At 37.5% G+C, this 13,065-nt stretch overlaps 2 protein-coding genes across 2 annotated transcripts; one reads left to right on the top strand and one right to left on the bottom strand.

Moving 5' to 3' along the window:
- Positions 1–431: 431 nt before the first annotated feature.
- gdpd1 (glycerophosphodiester phosphodiesterase domain containing 1) lies at positions 432–6,509 on the bottom strand (the record flags this gene model as incomplete). The annotated part of the gene is made up of 10 exons (XM_079225103.1): positions 432–566; positions 1,422–1,473; positions 1,833–1,892; positions 3,483–3,616; positions 3,813–3,902; positions 4,139–4,260; positions 4,536–4,581; positions 5,343–5,478; positions 5,809–5,851; positions 6,374–6,509. 10 exons carry the CDS (start codon positions 6,507–6,509, stop codon positions 432–434), a joined length of 954 nt encoding a protein of 317 aa, XP_079081229.1.
- A 2,071-nt stretch (positions 6,510–8,580) lies between these two features.
- Positions 8,581–11,584, top strand: LOC306742376 (transmembrane protein 120A-A-like; the record flags this gene model as incomplete). Its single annotated transcript, XM_079224745.1, has 12 exons — positions 8,581–8,649; positions 8,932–9,050; positions 9,189–9,305; positions 9,415–9,474; positions 9,640–9,735; positions 9,847–9,936; positions 10,134–10,199; positions 10,355–10,416; positions 10,511–10,603; positions 10,806–10,870; positions 11,140–11,208; positions 11,471–11,584. The coding sequence occupies 12 exons, from the start codon at positions 8,581–8,583 to the stop codon at positions 11,582–11,584; spliced, it is 1,020 nt and encodes a 339-aa protein (XP_079080871.1).
- Positions 11,585–13,065: the final 1,481 nt, after the last annotated feature.

Here is a 13,065-nt window from a genome sequence, read left to right as displayed (position 1 = left end):
AAAAATATATATATGTATGTATATATATATATATATATATATATATATATATATATATATATATATATATATATATATATATACATACATATATATATATTGTGTGGTTACATATCGAATTCTCACACTGATCATATGTGCAACCGGGTATCTAGCATGGGAACAACATAGCTGCAAACACACAACTAAACGGAGATGATGATATAAAGCAGATGTGGTGTGTGTCCTTTTAGGAGTATTTTATGTGATTTGAAAAAAGTGTCCCCAGTGCAACAACTGGTTCCTCAAGCCACTGCAGCGTACAGAGCTGGGAAACACAATGTGAAAGGAGCCCTGCTGGAATGCATGCAGTGGATGTGTGTGCATTCCGGAGTGGGGGGGGGTAGTTTGGCAGGTCAGTCAGGTTGAAGGGCGAGGTAGATTTTGGCAGCTCACTGAGGCTCAGAAACACCATCCCTGTCCAAGAAGTCTTTAAGCCTGGTGGGGAAATCTGTCATAACTCCTGTGGCTCCCAAGTCAAATGCCCTCTGGAAGTCCTCCTCGTCATTCAGCACCCAAATGTACACCTAAAGCCAGAAGCAGGACTCCGTTAGAAACACATCACACAGTGGAGGGAGTCAATCAAGGTTTAAGAATGCATCTGCACTCTAAGAGCAGCGTTCACAGCCACTCTGGCCTATTTTTGAACTTCGCAGGAACCTTGGACATTTCCCAGTAATTGCTCTTAACTGAAAGCATAACATTGCAACAACTCCAACAAACAGCTGTCAGCATGCAGACAGGCTCATTTATTTTTCCCTGTGGAAAGCTTTGCAGTCATTCTTGGAAGAAAATACAATTCAGGGAAAGTGACTTAATATTGACACAATTCTGAATATGTCCCTACTTGGTCTTAACTATGCACATATCAACCCTGGATGCACTGAAGGAAATCCTCCTATAACGACAGCATAACATCTGGAGCTCACAGAGTAAAAATGAAAGAAAGACAACGATAAATTGACTTAATAGTGGTCACGGCTCATTATTATTCCGTCACAATTCTATGGAAATCTATGGAAAGAGCTAAAGATCAGAGTTCCCACGTAAGCTTCAAGATGTGAAGACTGTTTGTGTAGAAGAATGACACACCTAACCAATGCATGGACTAGTTTCTCATACAGGAGGCGTCTTGAACCAACAAAGACTTTTGTACCAAGTATTAAATCTATCTATCTGAACTTATTTGTTTGGTTTTCCTTATATGTATGGATTACTTGGTGTTACCAACATCTGGTGAACATGTCATGTTAATAGCGCCTTTAGAAATATATTTAATGAGCAAAATGGTGACGTGTTCAATACTTATTTTACCCACTGTATGTACCACACATACACACATTTATGAGGAAAACTCATAAGCTACATAACAGCAGATTTACCTGTATTCCTCTGGCAGTTAAATGATCAAACAGAGCTTTCCTCATCAGCAAACTGCAAGAGAGAAAAAAATTACTCATCTACAAGTATAGCAAAGCTAGAGAGGAGTTTAGTTGCACAATTGTAAAGGTTTCATATTAATCATTGTTGAACTGGGACATTGGGAAGAATTATAACAACTCATTAAAAAACACACACACACAACTGAGTGACAAAGTATCAGCAATTCTCAAAGACACAAATATAGTGTGCAAGAGGGAGACAGTCACAAATAAAGACATACATGCAATGAAAGTTAATGAAAAAGCACAGATTTTAAGTGTGAGTTACAAACACCCACAGATTCAGCCACTCTGACATAAAAGTAAAGAAGACAGAGGGATTTCAAATATTCAGACGAATTAGTGACTTACCGGTCTGCCACCCAGGTGATGATTCGCTGACTCCTTGTTAATCTGTTGGGATCCCTTAGTCTGCAAAGTCACACAGAAAAAGGTGTCGGGGAGTTACATCAACCTGATGAAGCTGCCACAGTCAGAGTTGACAAAACATCCTCTCATAGGTGCTAGAAAATTGTTGTAATCAATCAATGTTGTGGCCCTTTTGCACTAAAGGTCATTGGAAGTGCAACAAGATCATGTACAAAGAGTTAAATACATTCTAAGAAATTAAGAAAATCATTGACTAAAGTGACCACAACTCATTTATTTATTGATAAATTTATGGCATTATGATTAGGACTCATAATGAAGATATGGCTTTATTTCGACACCTTGCTAATTTACAAATTCATTGTTATGTGCTGGTGGTGAAGATTTGCCAGGTGAGGTGACTGGAGAAGGTGTGTGACATCACCACGTTGACTCCCCTACTCGCATCGGACAGCCGTTTACAGTTTGTCTGTGTAAAGTATGCTGTAAATGTCACTCTGGAATGAACCATAAATGAATCATGAAATTCTGTTTACTGCAGCGATTTTACTCACAAACACTTGATGAAAACTAACATTGTATTTGGTGGTATGTGCCCAGTATTAGAAGAGTATTGCTCTGTTCTGTCGTAGTTCGGTCTCTCCTCTGCGCTCCGATGCCTCTCGCAATAAATTTCTCCAATCCGGCTTCAATCCAATTTCCCTTTGTCTCCGAAATGTTTGTACGCATGGGTCAGTTTCCGTACAGGTGCGCATATTCTCCTGTCACGTTGTTTTTCTATAGATCACAAAGTGTTACGTAGGAGGTGGCGTACGCCTCTTTCAGACCCTGTTTTGTGCGAACGCAATGGTTATAAGTGAGTCAGAGTGTTCAGCCAAATCTCTCAGCCTTCCTCAGCAGATAGAGTTGCCGCATAGAGTATGAAACTTTTCGGTCATGTGGTTGTCCCTGGTGTCTCAGGTGGCTATTTGCAGATGAAGGCCACAATGTTGGCCGAAAGATCGGGAAATTTCTAAGTAAATAGACTGTGTACTCGTTTTTTTTGCTGTCAAACAGCTCTTTCCAGTGTCCATAATGAATCCTTTAGATTAATTCCACAAATTGTTCACTTTGAAAAAGAAAGTGTCCCCATTTGAGTACATATTTTTAACTATAGTTGGTGATTAAATTGCAGCATTTTGAGAACTATTTTGTCCGGGTAATTAATTAGTTATTATGTCGAAATGAAGCTGCTCAAAGCACTTTGGCCAACGCTGTCAGTTCAAAAGTAAATGTGTTCCTGTTCATGTTTTAAAGTTTAGGGTACAATTAAGGTTTGATCTTCTTAAACTCTGTCATATAGAGACCATTTTGAAATTGACTTCCCTTTTTGGAACTTGAGCTACATTCAAAAAGGAAATAATTCTGACCCCTGTGAAACAGACCTCGACCTACTGCTATCAAATGCTGGTTACTTGTACACAGAGTGTAGTGTTACTGTTGTATCTTACTTACTGTGGAGGAACATTATCTATGTTGTGTTGCACAACAACCAGTATGGTGACAGTCCAGTGTTACTGAAGGTTGGCGCATGCTGTTGACCTCTCTCCTTTTTTTTTTTTTTGCATTTCTTTTTTGTATGTGTGTACCTACTTGGTGAGAATAGACGGCATGGGGATCTCCAGAAACTGCTCCTTGAGGGGAACGAAAGGCAGAAGGCCAGTGTAGAAGAGTCCTAACAGCTGCAATACTCTGGGAAGGCTGAACAGCAATGGAATACGCGGGTTCTGCACAAAAAAACAACAACGACACCTTCAGTCTATAACGATTCAGTTCTTTCTTTCTGTGGCACCTTGTCCATGCCAACATAAAGCATACTAGAGGATGAAATAATACTATTACTGGTGGAAGAGTTTTTTTAACGAAGATTGTCTCCCTGAAATGACTGGACTGAAGGCAAAGTGAACTTGGCATTTAATGTACCTCTCTGCGACACTTCTTTACAATCTTGTTGTTGGCGTTGCCCCAGACCGTCAGATGCTCTCTGTCGTACTTAACAACCAGCTCGGAGACCTGCAAAGTTAGTTTTAGTGTCAGACTGTTTTTTTTGGACAACTTTTGATATACAATGACATAACCACTATTGCTTCTTAAAGGACAAAAAAGATTATTTCTGTTTAATTTTTTTTTTTTTCTGTTTAATAAACAAGGCATGGAAAATTGGCAAACTAAAAGAAAGATAGATAAAAACAAGACAGCTATTTTATACGAGGGTTAAGTACCAAAGTGAAAATAGGGGACACACACACCTTCTTGATGAGCATGTCATTGTTGACCTTGATGTCAATGTTGACGGGGGTATTGGGGAATGCATCAAAAACGTCCCTGAGGAGAGGGATGCGTTTGTCCTCTCCCCCCTCACAGAAACACTCTGCAATGACAAGGACAAGAACATGGGGGACATTATTATGTGTTTTCATCATTTCAAGTGTGTTAAACAGTTTGGAAAATTAAATATATTATCCATCAAAAGTAAACTGTCATTTTAAATGCTGTTGCAGATGAATTGATCCATTTTACGAGTGAATTGACAAACCTCAAATAAACATAATATTTATTCACTACTGAAGTTGCAGATACTGCATCTGTATGTGGGTTGTGTGATGGCTTTGTAGTAATTACACCAGTCTGATATGTGATGCTCACCTCTCTGAAAAGTTACACCCAGCTTGCAGAGGTATGGAGGGAGCTCCTGCAAAGAGCACACAGTGGTTAACAGACAAGAAATACAGCATACAGGCCTAGTCTGTAAGGTGAGGTCATAACCAGAGGTGGGATGAGTGTGAGGATGTTTACAGTCAATATAGAAGAGAGGAACGCAAGGACTCGTCAAAGCAAGATTAACGTGAAGTTATCTGTGCTTCTTTGTTCTACAAGGCCAAAGAGCAATGAAGCTGTAAACCCAATCTTCAGTCAAATAATTATAGTGTAAAATTACGTAAGGCCTCTGAGAAAACCAAGATCTCAGTTTCATATTGAAAGTATAGGCCGTCAAAGACGTGGAACACAGAACTTAGCAGAAATCCTGAGTGATCAGCAATAAATTCAGTGACTCATCAAGCATTTCTGCTGGATCTGATTGTTTTAATCAGGTGAAAGTCTGTCATGCGACTTGATGTGGACCTTGCCTGATTAAGGCACATGATCGATGCGGTTACGTCATTAACAGAAGTCTTGACACAAGGACAACTGTTTTTCAAATGTTTGTGGACCTCTTAGCCTCTGTTTCATGTCCAGATTAGCTCATAGAAAAACAGCTCAACCGCAAAAATGCTTGTGATTTTTTTTTCTCTCCATGTTTAAATAATGTCAGAATCACAATTGGTAACATTTTCCTTTTGGTAGGTGGTCCACAAACATCACAAAGGAACTTAGAGCTGGAAGAGAGAGTAAAGTGTTGTTATTTATCTGTCAGATATAGAAATCAGGAGTTATTGCAGAGCAGTAACTCACAGCGTAGCACATGTTGGAGATGTGGGCGTTGATGCCAGACGCCCTCTGCAAGCTGGCATCATGTGACACCACTACCTCTTCATCTTTCGTCAAGTGGCAGTCCAACTCCAGCATGTCTGTGCCAAGATCCACGGCGCTGCATGGTCGAATTGTATTTATCAATCCATTGACTTTTATCACATACACATTCAATAGAATCATAGAGCAGTTCACCTCACAAATCAACCAGAAACAACTGTAGAAATATATCATCTGAGGCTTTGACATAAACAATTATCTAAGGCATCGCTGCCTGTGTGGATTTAAACAGGCAGAGACAGACAGACAAAACAAACAGTGGTCACAAAGAAAGGTCAGATGACACAAACTGCCCACAATCACATGCACAAGCACCAGTTATGTTTCACAGATGCACACAAACACCAAAAAAAGAACTTTGTCATTGTGAATAAGGTATTTTCCTCACTGCTTGAAAGCTGCCATGGTGTTTTCCAGGTTTTCCCCTGCTCCTGCAATGAAAAAACAGTGTTTTCTGTATAGCACTCCACAGCTGAAACATCGCCCTCGGCCTACTGCAGCGTACCTGACAATAAACCAACAAAATTGTCCGACAGTAATAAATACATGGTTTTATAACCCAAACCATGCAAATAAAATGTTAACCAGAGGTGGATGAAGTAGCCAATCACTGAACAGTAGGCCTATTCTTACTTTGTAAGTGATAAAAGTTGTCAAAATATCTTATTGGAAAAAAAGCAAATACACATCACTTATACTCACGAGCTACAACTATTTTCAAATGTTATATCAAATATAATATAAAATTGTAGCCACTGGCGGTTGAATTGGCACAGACATGAGCATGAGGCTCAAGATGGAAATTCCACCTCATCTTCATATTAATCCTTCCTGAATAAGTTTGTGAGGAACGGGCGATAAATTTGCCAAGGACCAATTTCATTTGATGGGAACTTTGACAGAAAGATGTCAAAAAAATGTAAACATGATAAATGCTGAAATCACAGACTTACCTCCGCGATGGGAAATGTGCCTGCTGCGAAAAGTCTCCCGCTTCCTCCGGTGCAAAAGATTTGGGCATTTCAGCAGCAGGGCAGAGGTGAGCGCGTAGCCCGTTATCGTTGACAGGACATACAGAGCAGCACACATCTCCTATCAGTCGTCTGTAAACACAACCCACTCAGAGTAAATATCCACAATGAACAGGATTTTTAATAGACTCACATTTTAATAATAATATAAAAAATTTGAAATGATCAAAGTTAAGTCTTAAGGCTGCCCAAACCCCAATATATACATGCATTGATATAAATAGAGATAATCACGTCTTGAACTGTATCTAAAATAATTCATACTGTACAAATTATGAAGAATTATTTACCAATTATCAAAATTAACTAACCATATATGGTCTTTGTGAGGTACAGGACTTAGTTTGTACCTCACAAGTATTAGATGTATGGCTCAAACTGAGGCTGTGTGATTTTCATGCTGTGAACTCTCCACCACATTATTTAATAAAACCACAGACAACTTATTTCAACTGCTCAAAAATATTTACAGCTGGTCTTGTCCCTGTGTCTCCTCAGTGCTTTGCTATTGTGAGTGGAAGAGTTTAAGCTGCCTTTGTTGGAGAAATGGTTTCCGTTCAAATTATATATTGACGACGTAACATTGTCAGTTCTTTCTTAATACACACTTACCTTACAACAACTATTAACTTTCAATGACTTGAACCAGTTTACTGACGACAGCCTTCTAGATAAATGTGGCTAACGTTAGCCGAGCCAGGGTCGAACGCACGAGATTCAATCTTACCTTTTTCATCAAGTTATTTGTGTTTTTCTTTCTTTCTTTGCGTCGACTAACCTAAATAAAACCAGTGTGAGTTAGTTGGTGTCCAGGAATCTGTAGAGCAAGCTACTCTGTGTGAGGATAAGATAATCAAGCTCACCTCTCGTGTACACCACAGCTGCCTCTGTCAAAACATTCACCGGTCGCTGTCAGTTGTAGGCGCATGCGCAGGACTGTGCTCCAAGGCAAAAACGATGGTACTTCCGCCCGAATATTCCAGAATAAAAGCGACATTTCGACAAATGTTTTCTACCGAAAATCATTTGTTTGTATGTGTGATGATACATCGCATGTCAGCAAAAGCATATAGGTGCAGTAATATTTTTACATAAAAAAAAAGTAAGATGCATTGTACCTTCAGTTTAAACTTGAAAATTGAAATTAAAGTTTCTTCAAGTTTATGTTAAAGAAAATGTCATATACGTAATGTTATAATGCACAGCTGTTTCTGCATATAGTCCTTCCTGCTGTGCAGACCTGTGTAGATTTGTGAATTAATTGTAAAGTACCAGACTAGCACTGCAGGGCACTATCAGTATGTTTATTCGATTTTTTGTTTTGCTTTAGTTTAGTTTATTGCTAAGATATTTATGTTTTTAAAATTCTTATCTCTTTGAGTGTCATGTCATGCTTGTGTTTTTTTTGTCTCTATTTATTCATCTAAAAAAACATCACACAAAACATAACTACATTACATCATTATTAAATGTCACAACATACAGTGTAACTTATGTTGATTTGGACCTGTGGCTTTCCTTTAAACAATTTAAATTTGAGGACAAGAGTGCAAGAGAACAAATGTATTTATTTGGAGTATGCATGTTTTTGTATTGTTTACCAGTTAAAGGGGAATTGTACAATGTCAAGAAAGTACTACTGTCAGTTTATTATATGTGCAGGTTTTACTATTTAAAAAATGTATTCTTTTCATCCACCAGATGCCGCCAATGTGCAGCTGTGTGTGTGAAAAACTAAAAATGCTGAAAGATAAAACAAAGCAAAAAAGTCTTATTAACCGGAAGCTGGGTGAACCATTGCAATGGCAAAAATACAGACAGTTAGTTCTTGAATTATGTATATAGTTGTAATATAGTTAACAATAACATATTGCCCATCTGTGAGTGATAACTGAACAATGTGATAACCGGAGAAGTTCCACAGAACAATGTCCGAGTCAAAATGCACATTTGTACCAGTCAAAGTTCATTGTATGCAATAAACCGTCCATGGAGAACACACACCCTGAAGAAACACACTTCAACATGGCAGTATGTGCAAGCCATTACTTGGTTTCTAAACTATTTAAAGCTTAACTTGGTGTCTTTGTCTACTGTCAGTGTAGTATGAAAGATAAATGACTCACAAAATGCCTCAAGATTTAAGAGTCGTTCTCGAGGAGTGGAAATGTCTGGAAGAAGAGTATCAACAACTTCTGGTAAGGATCGGACCAAAATCTGCTGACAGTGTCTGATTATGCACGAGCAGTTGTATAAATCATGCTCAACATACTGTTTGCTTGCTGTTGTGTTAATTCCTCATTTCACATGATGAAATGTTCTTAAAACGCCTCTTGTGAAACTTCCATGTCAGTAAATTCATGTAGAATGCTCCGGATTATACCATATTCTGTATAAAATTATAAAATGTTTAAATGCTCCTTGTAATCTACATTTTCTTTTTTTGGTTCTTGATGTAACCCCAAATTCTTCTCGTTTAGGAAACACACAGTGTGTACTTACAGAAATTGGAGGAAATTTCCAAACTACAAAAAACCTGCTCTTCCTCCATTTCAAGTCAGCGCAGCAGACTGAAGGAGGTGTCCCACCTCGTGAAAAAGTATGTTTACACGCACACAAATGCATATTCATAAGGGAAAGACTTACTTTGGAAGTTGACCCCTCTCAGTTCAATAACAACACACAAACAAACATGTCATGTTTTGCCAATGTTATATGCATTTACAACATCCATCAGACGCAGCAAAGCACCATCAGAGGAAGATGCCAAGACTTTGGATGAAATAACTGAGAAGATAAAGACTCGACCAAATGCTTTCTCTGAAATGGAAGCTTTCCTTCCCAATAGAAACGGGTGATGATTTATGTTTTAAAATTCAAATTGATGTCATTAAAACAGATCAAACATTAATGACATTATACAAAGTACATAAGAAAAATAATATGATCGCTTCATATTTCAGGTTGTACCTCAGTCTGGTTCTTGGAAATGTGAATGTCACTCTTCTCAGTAAGCAGTCAAAGTAAGCAGTGACGATCGACGCTAACACACAATTATACAACTAAATAAGCACTTTAAATTAATACTGGAAATAATTCTTTATTTCCCTCAATCAAACTTTTCCATGCCTGATTGATTAAAGCCTTGTACTTTTTATTGACAACCGCATTTATCATGTCCTTGTCAGATTTGCCTACAAAGCTGAATACGAGAAGTTCAAGCTGTACCTCACGGTCATCCTGCTGCTGTTCTCCTTCATATTCTATTTCTTCGTGAGCTACAGGTAAGAATCATCACATCACAGCTGCTCCAGCCTTTTCAGCGACAATGAGTTTATTAAAAGGACACTGTTTACTGTCTTAACCCAGCCCTTGCTTTATATGCCTGATTTTAGATTTCTTGATGCAATCCTCAATTTCCTGCTGGTGTGGTACTATTGTACATTAACAATCAGGGAAAGTATCCTGATCGCCAACGGCTCCAGGTCAACTCTTTTATCCTATTCAAATAAAATATTAACTTTCTCATAATAAACATATTTGTACTCTCTGAACTTTCACTTTCTACATTACTAAAGGAAATTAGTCCTTATTTGCTCAAGCAAATGTGATTTGAGGAAGTAAGTTTAAAGTTTAAAACATAAATTCTTTATATCTAATTAAAATGTGTTCTGCATCATAGAATCAAGGGCTGGTGGGTTTTCCATCACTACGTCTCGGCTTTTTTGTCCGGTGTAATGTTAACATGGTGAGTATAGGAAGATTTAAAAACAGATTAAGAAACATTGAACATTTTATTAACACATTCAGAAAATGTAACTCATACACTGCTTGCTGTGATCCTTATGTACACATATCTTTTTACGATATAATAACGAATGTTCTTCCTTTCATGCCGATCAGGCCAGATGGGATCCTGTACAAGACATTCAGGAACCAGTTCCTCGCCTACTCCTTGTATCAAAGTACGGTTAAAATACTTCAAAACACATTTGTTGTTCAAAACTTTCAAAATGACATCAAAGCCTGATGCGTGTTTCTTTCATCTGCAACTCACAGGTTTTGTTCAGTGTCTGCAGTATTATTATCAGAGCGGGTGTTTGTACAGGCTACGAGCCCTGGGAGAAAGACACAACATGGATCTGACCGTGGGTGAGATACACCGACACACCAAGGACACACAAATACAGACTCACTCGGTCATAATTAAATATTTTACTGAAGATTTTTAACTCTTGAGGGACAGTGATGCTCCATCAGGCATGGGGCTTCTCATTGTCACTGTTGTTATAAACATATGTGGAAGTTAAAACACATCAAAAACTTTTTGAACTCCATTCTGTTCTGTTTGTAGAAGGATTTCAGTCGTGGATGTGGAAAGGGATGACCTTTCTGTTGCCCTTCCTGTTTTTTGGTCATGTGAGTACATTCTGATTCACAATTGAACTTCAGAAATTTCCTTTAAGTACTGCTTACAAATCATGCATTGTCATGGTTTAAACTAGATGACCGAACAAATGTTTTAAAATGCTGATGTCATTTTAGACTTGAAGACAATGTTAAGATTTTTGGTGATCTGAATAACACCTTTAGCTTTTAGCGTGTCTGTGTTTGCACAACTGCAACTTTTATACATCACTTTTTTTACAAGCACTTAATTCCTTAAGTCCTCCTGTTTTGTCTTGTAGTTCTGGCAGCTCTTCAATAGCATCTCTCTCTTCAGAATGGCTCAGCTCAAAGACTGTAAAGAATGGCAGGTCAGTGTTATATAACTTCACCCTTTACCTGCTTGTATATTATTAAAGACTTGCTGTATTTATTTATCTATAATCTACCCTGAATCGACACATATTATCTTATTATCTGCATGGCTAGAACCGTGTATTCTCGTTTTATCAAAGATACTGACAGACGATGTTACATTATTATTAAATTGATCCCCTGCATATATTAAGAAACTGCTGATGAATGAAAGCTATTCTGCTGACTCATTGTTCTCTATGTTCCTTGTGATGCCAGGTCTTGATGTGTGGTCTCAGCTTCCTTATTCTGTTCATGGGAAACTTTTTCACCACTGTTGCTGTGGTCCGTCACAAGGTCAAGGACAGGAATCCAAAACCAAAGAGTCTGTGATAGCCGACTGTGATAACAAAGATCAATAACAACATGTCTACAAAATATTGTCTCAAATGCCACTCTCCAAATTTAGAGCTCATATTATCTTTATTGATGTAATACACACGTTTTGCTGTGCTATTATGCAACCAACTCATTATAAGTCTTGGCTATACAAAACAAAATTCTGTCTAATCAATCACCATTAAAGGTTGAATTCTGCTCCACTATCCATGTTCTTATCTTTGTATGATTAGTCAAATGACTCACATAGGAAAAGATATCATAGGAATACAAGTACCCTCCAATAAAGTATTTCCTTTTACTAACCCATGTGTCTTTTAAATATATATATATATATTTAATCTGTGTTTGTTCATTTGTCTGAATATGTTAGATTGCTGCCTCTAATTCCTTTTTTTCAAACTTTGTATGTGGTCGAGTTGGGCGTGTACATTCTGAGTGTACCGGCAGGGATTAAAAAGTACATCTCATTCTCTCTTCTTATGTAACATTGTACATGTATTTCCTCCCTGTGTTGTACTTGTACATTACCTGAGTATTTCCATTTAGTGTTATACTTTACACCTTTACTCCACTGCATTACAGGTGTATTTTTTTTTTACAAAACGTATCTACTATTTTGCATATTGTTCAAAACATGTGATCTTATAACATTTGATTCATTGTATTAACTGCCAGAATGTCCAAATAAATGATAATAATAAAAACAACACTATAATGTCGACAGGCAGTGGTTCACAAAGTATTTAGAAGGTTATATACTTCTAATATACTATACCATGGCTATAAATGTACCTCAATAAATAGACCTAGTACAGGAGTTTTAGCGACAAACTTCAACTATAATAATTTTGACTTTATCTCATAATTTCAACTTTCTATCTCAGAATTTCGATTTCTATCTCAGAATTTCGACTTTCTATCTCAGAAATTCGACTTTATTATATTATAATTATGACTTTATTATCTCAGAATTTCGACTTTATTATCTCAGAATTATTACTTTTTATATCATAGTTATAACTTTTTTACATTTTTTCATAGTGCCAGAAATGGGCTTCCATACTTCCATACAGTTAAGATGAAAAGACTCAAGTAAAGTTAAATTGCTTCAAAATTGTACTTAAGTATAGTACACGGCTGCTGAGAGGGGTCAATATGCTTCTTCAATATGCGTACTTTTTGGGGGTTAATAGTTTCAAAATTTTGCTTAAAACAGAGTAGTTGTTTTTTAAGCATTGATTCTTTTACTTCAATAATCGAAATACTTTTTCCATCATAAATATGCAAGTAGAAACCCCTTACAGGTTGTTGGGCTATGAAACACCTGCCTCTGGAACTGTGAACAAAATATCCTTTAAGTGGCACAGGACACGTTGGACGAGGCAGCCATTCCGTCTGTCAAGGATACACACGTCTGCTGGTTGAATTACACAACCATGACCCATGGCCTGCTGCGCCCATGAATGTTTAAG

The sequence above is a fragment of the Taurulus bubalis genome, assembly GCF_910589615.1.
Source record: "Taurulus bubalis genome assembly, chromosome: 10".
NCBI classification, from domain to species: Eukaryota; Metazoa; Chordata; class Actinopteri; order Perciformes; family Cottidae; genus Taurulus; species Taurulus bubalis.
Note: the sequence above shows the minus strand (reverse complement) of the source record. Positions and strands in the feature narration are given on the sequence as shown.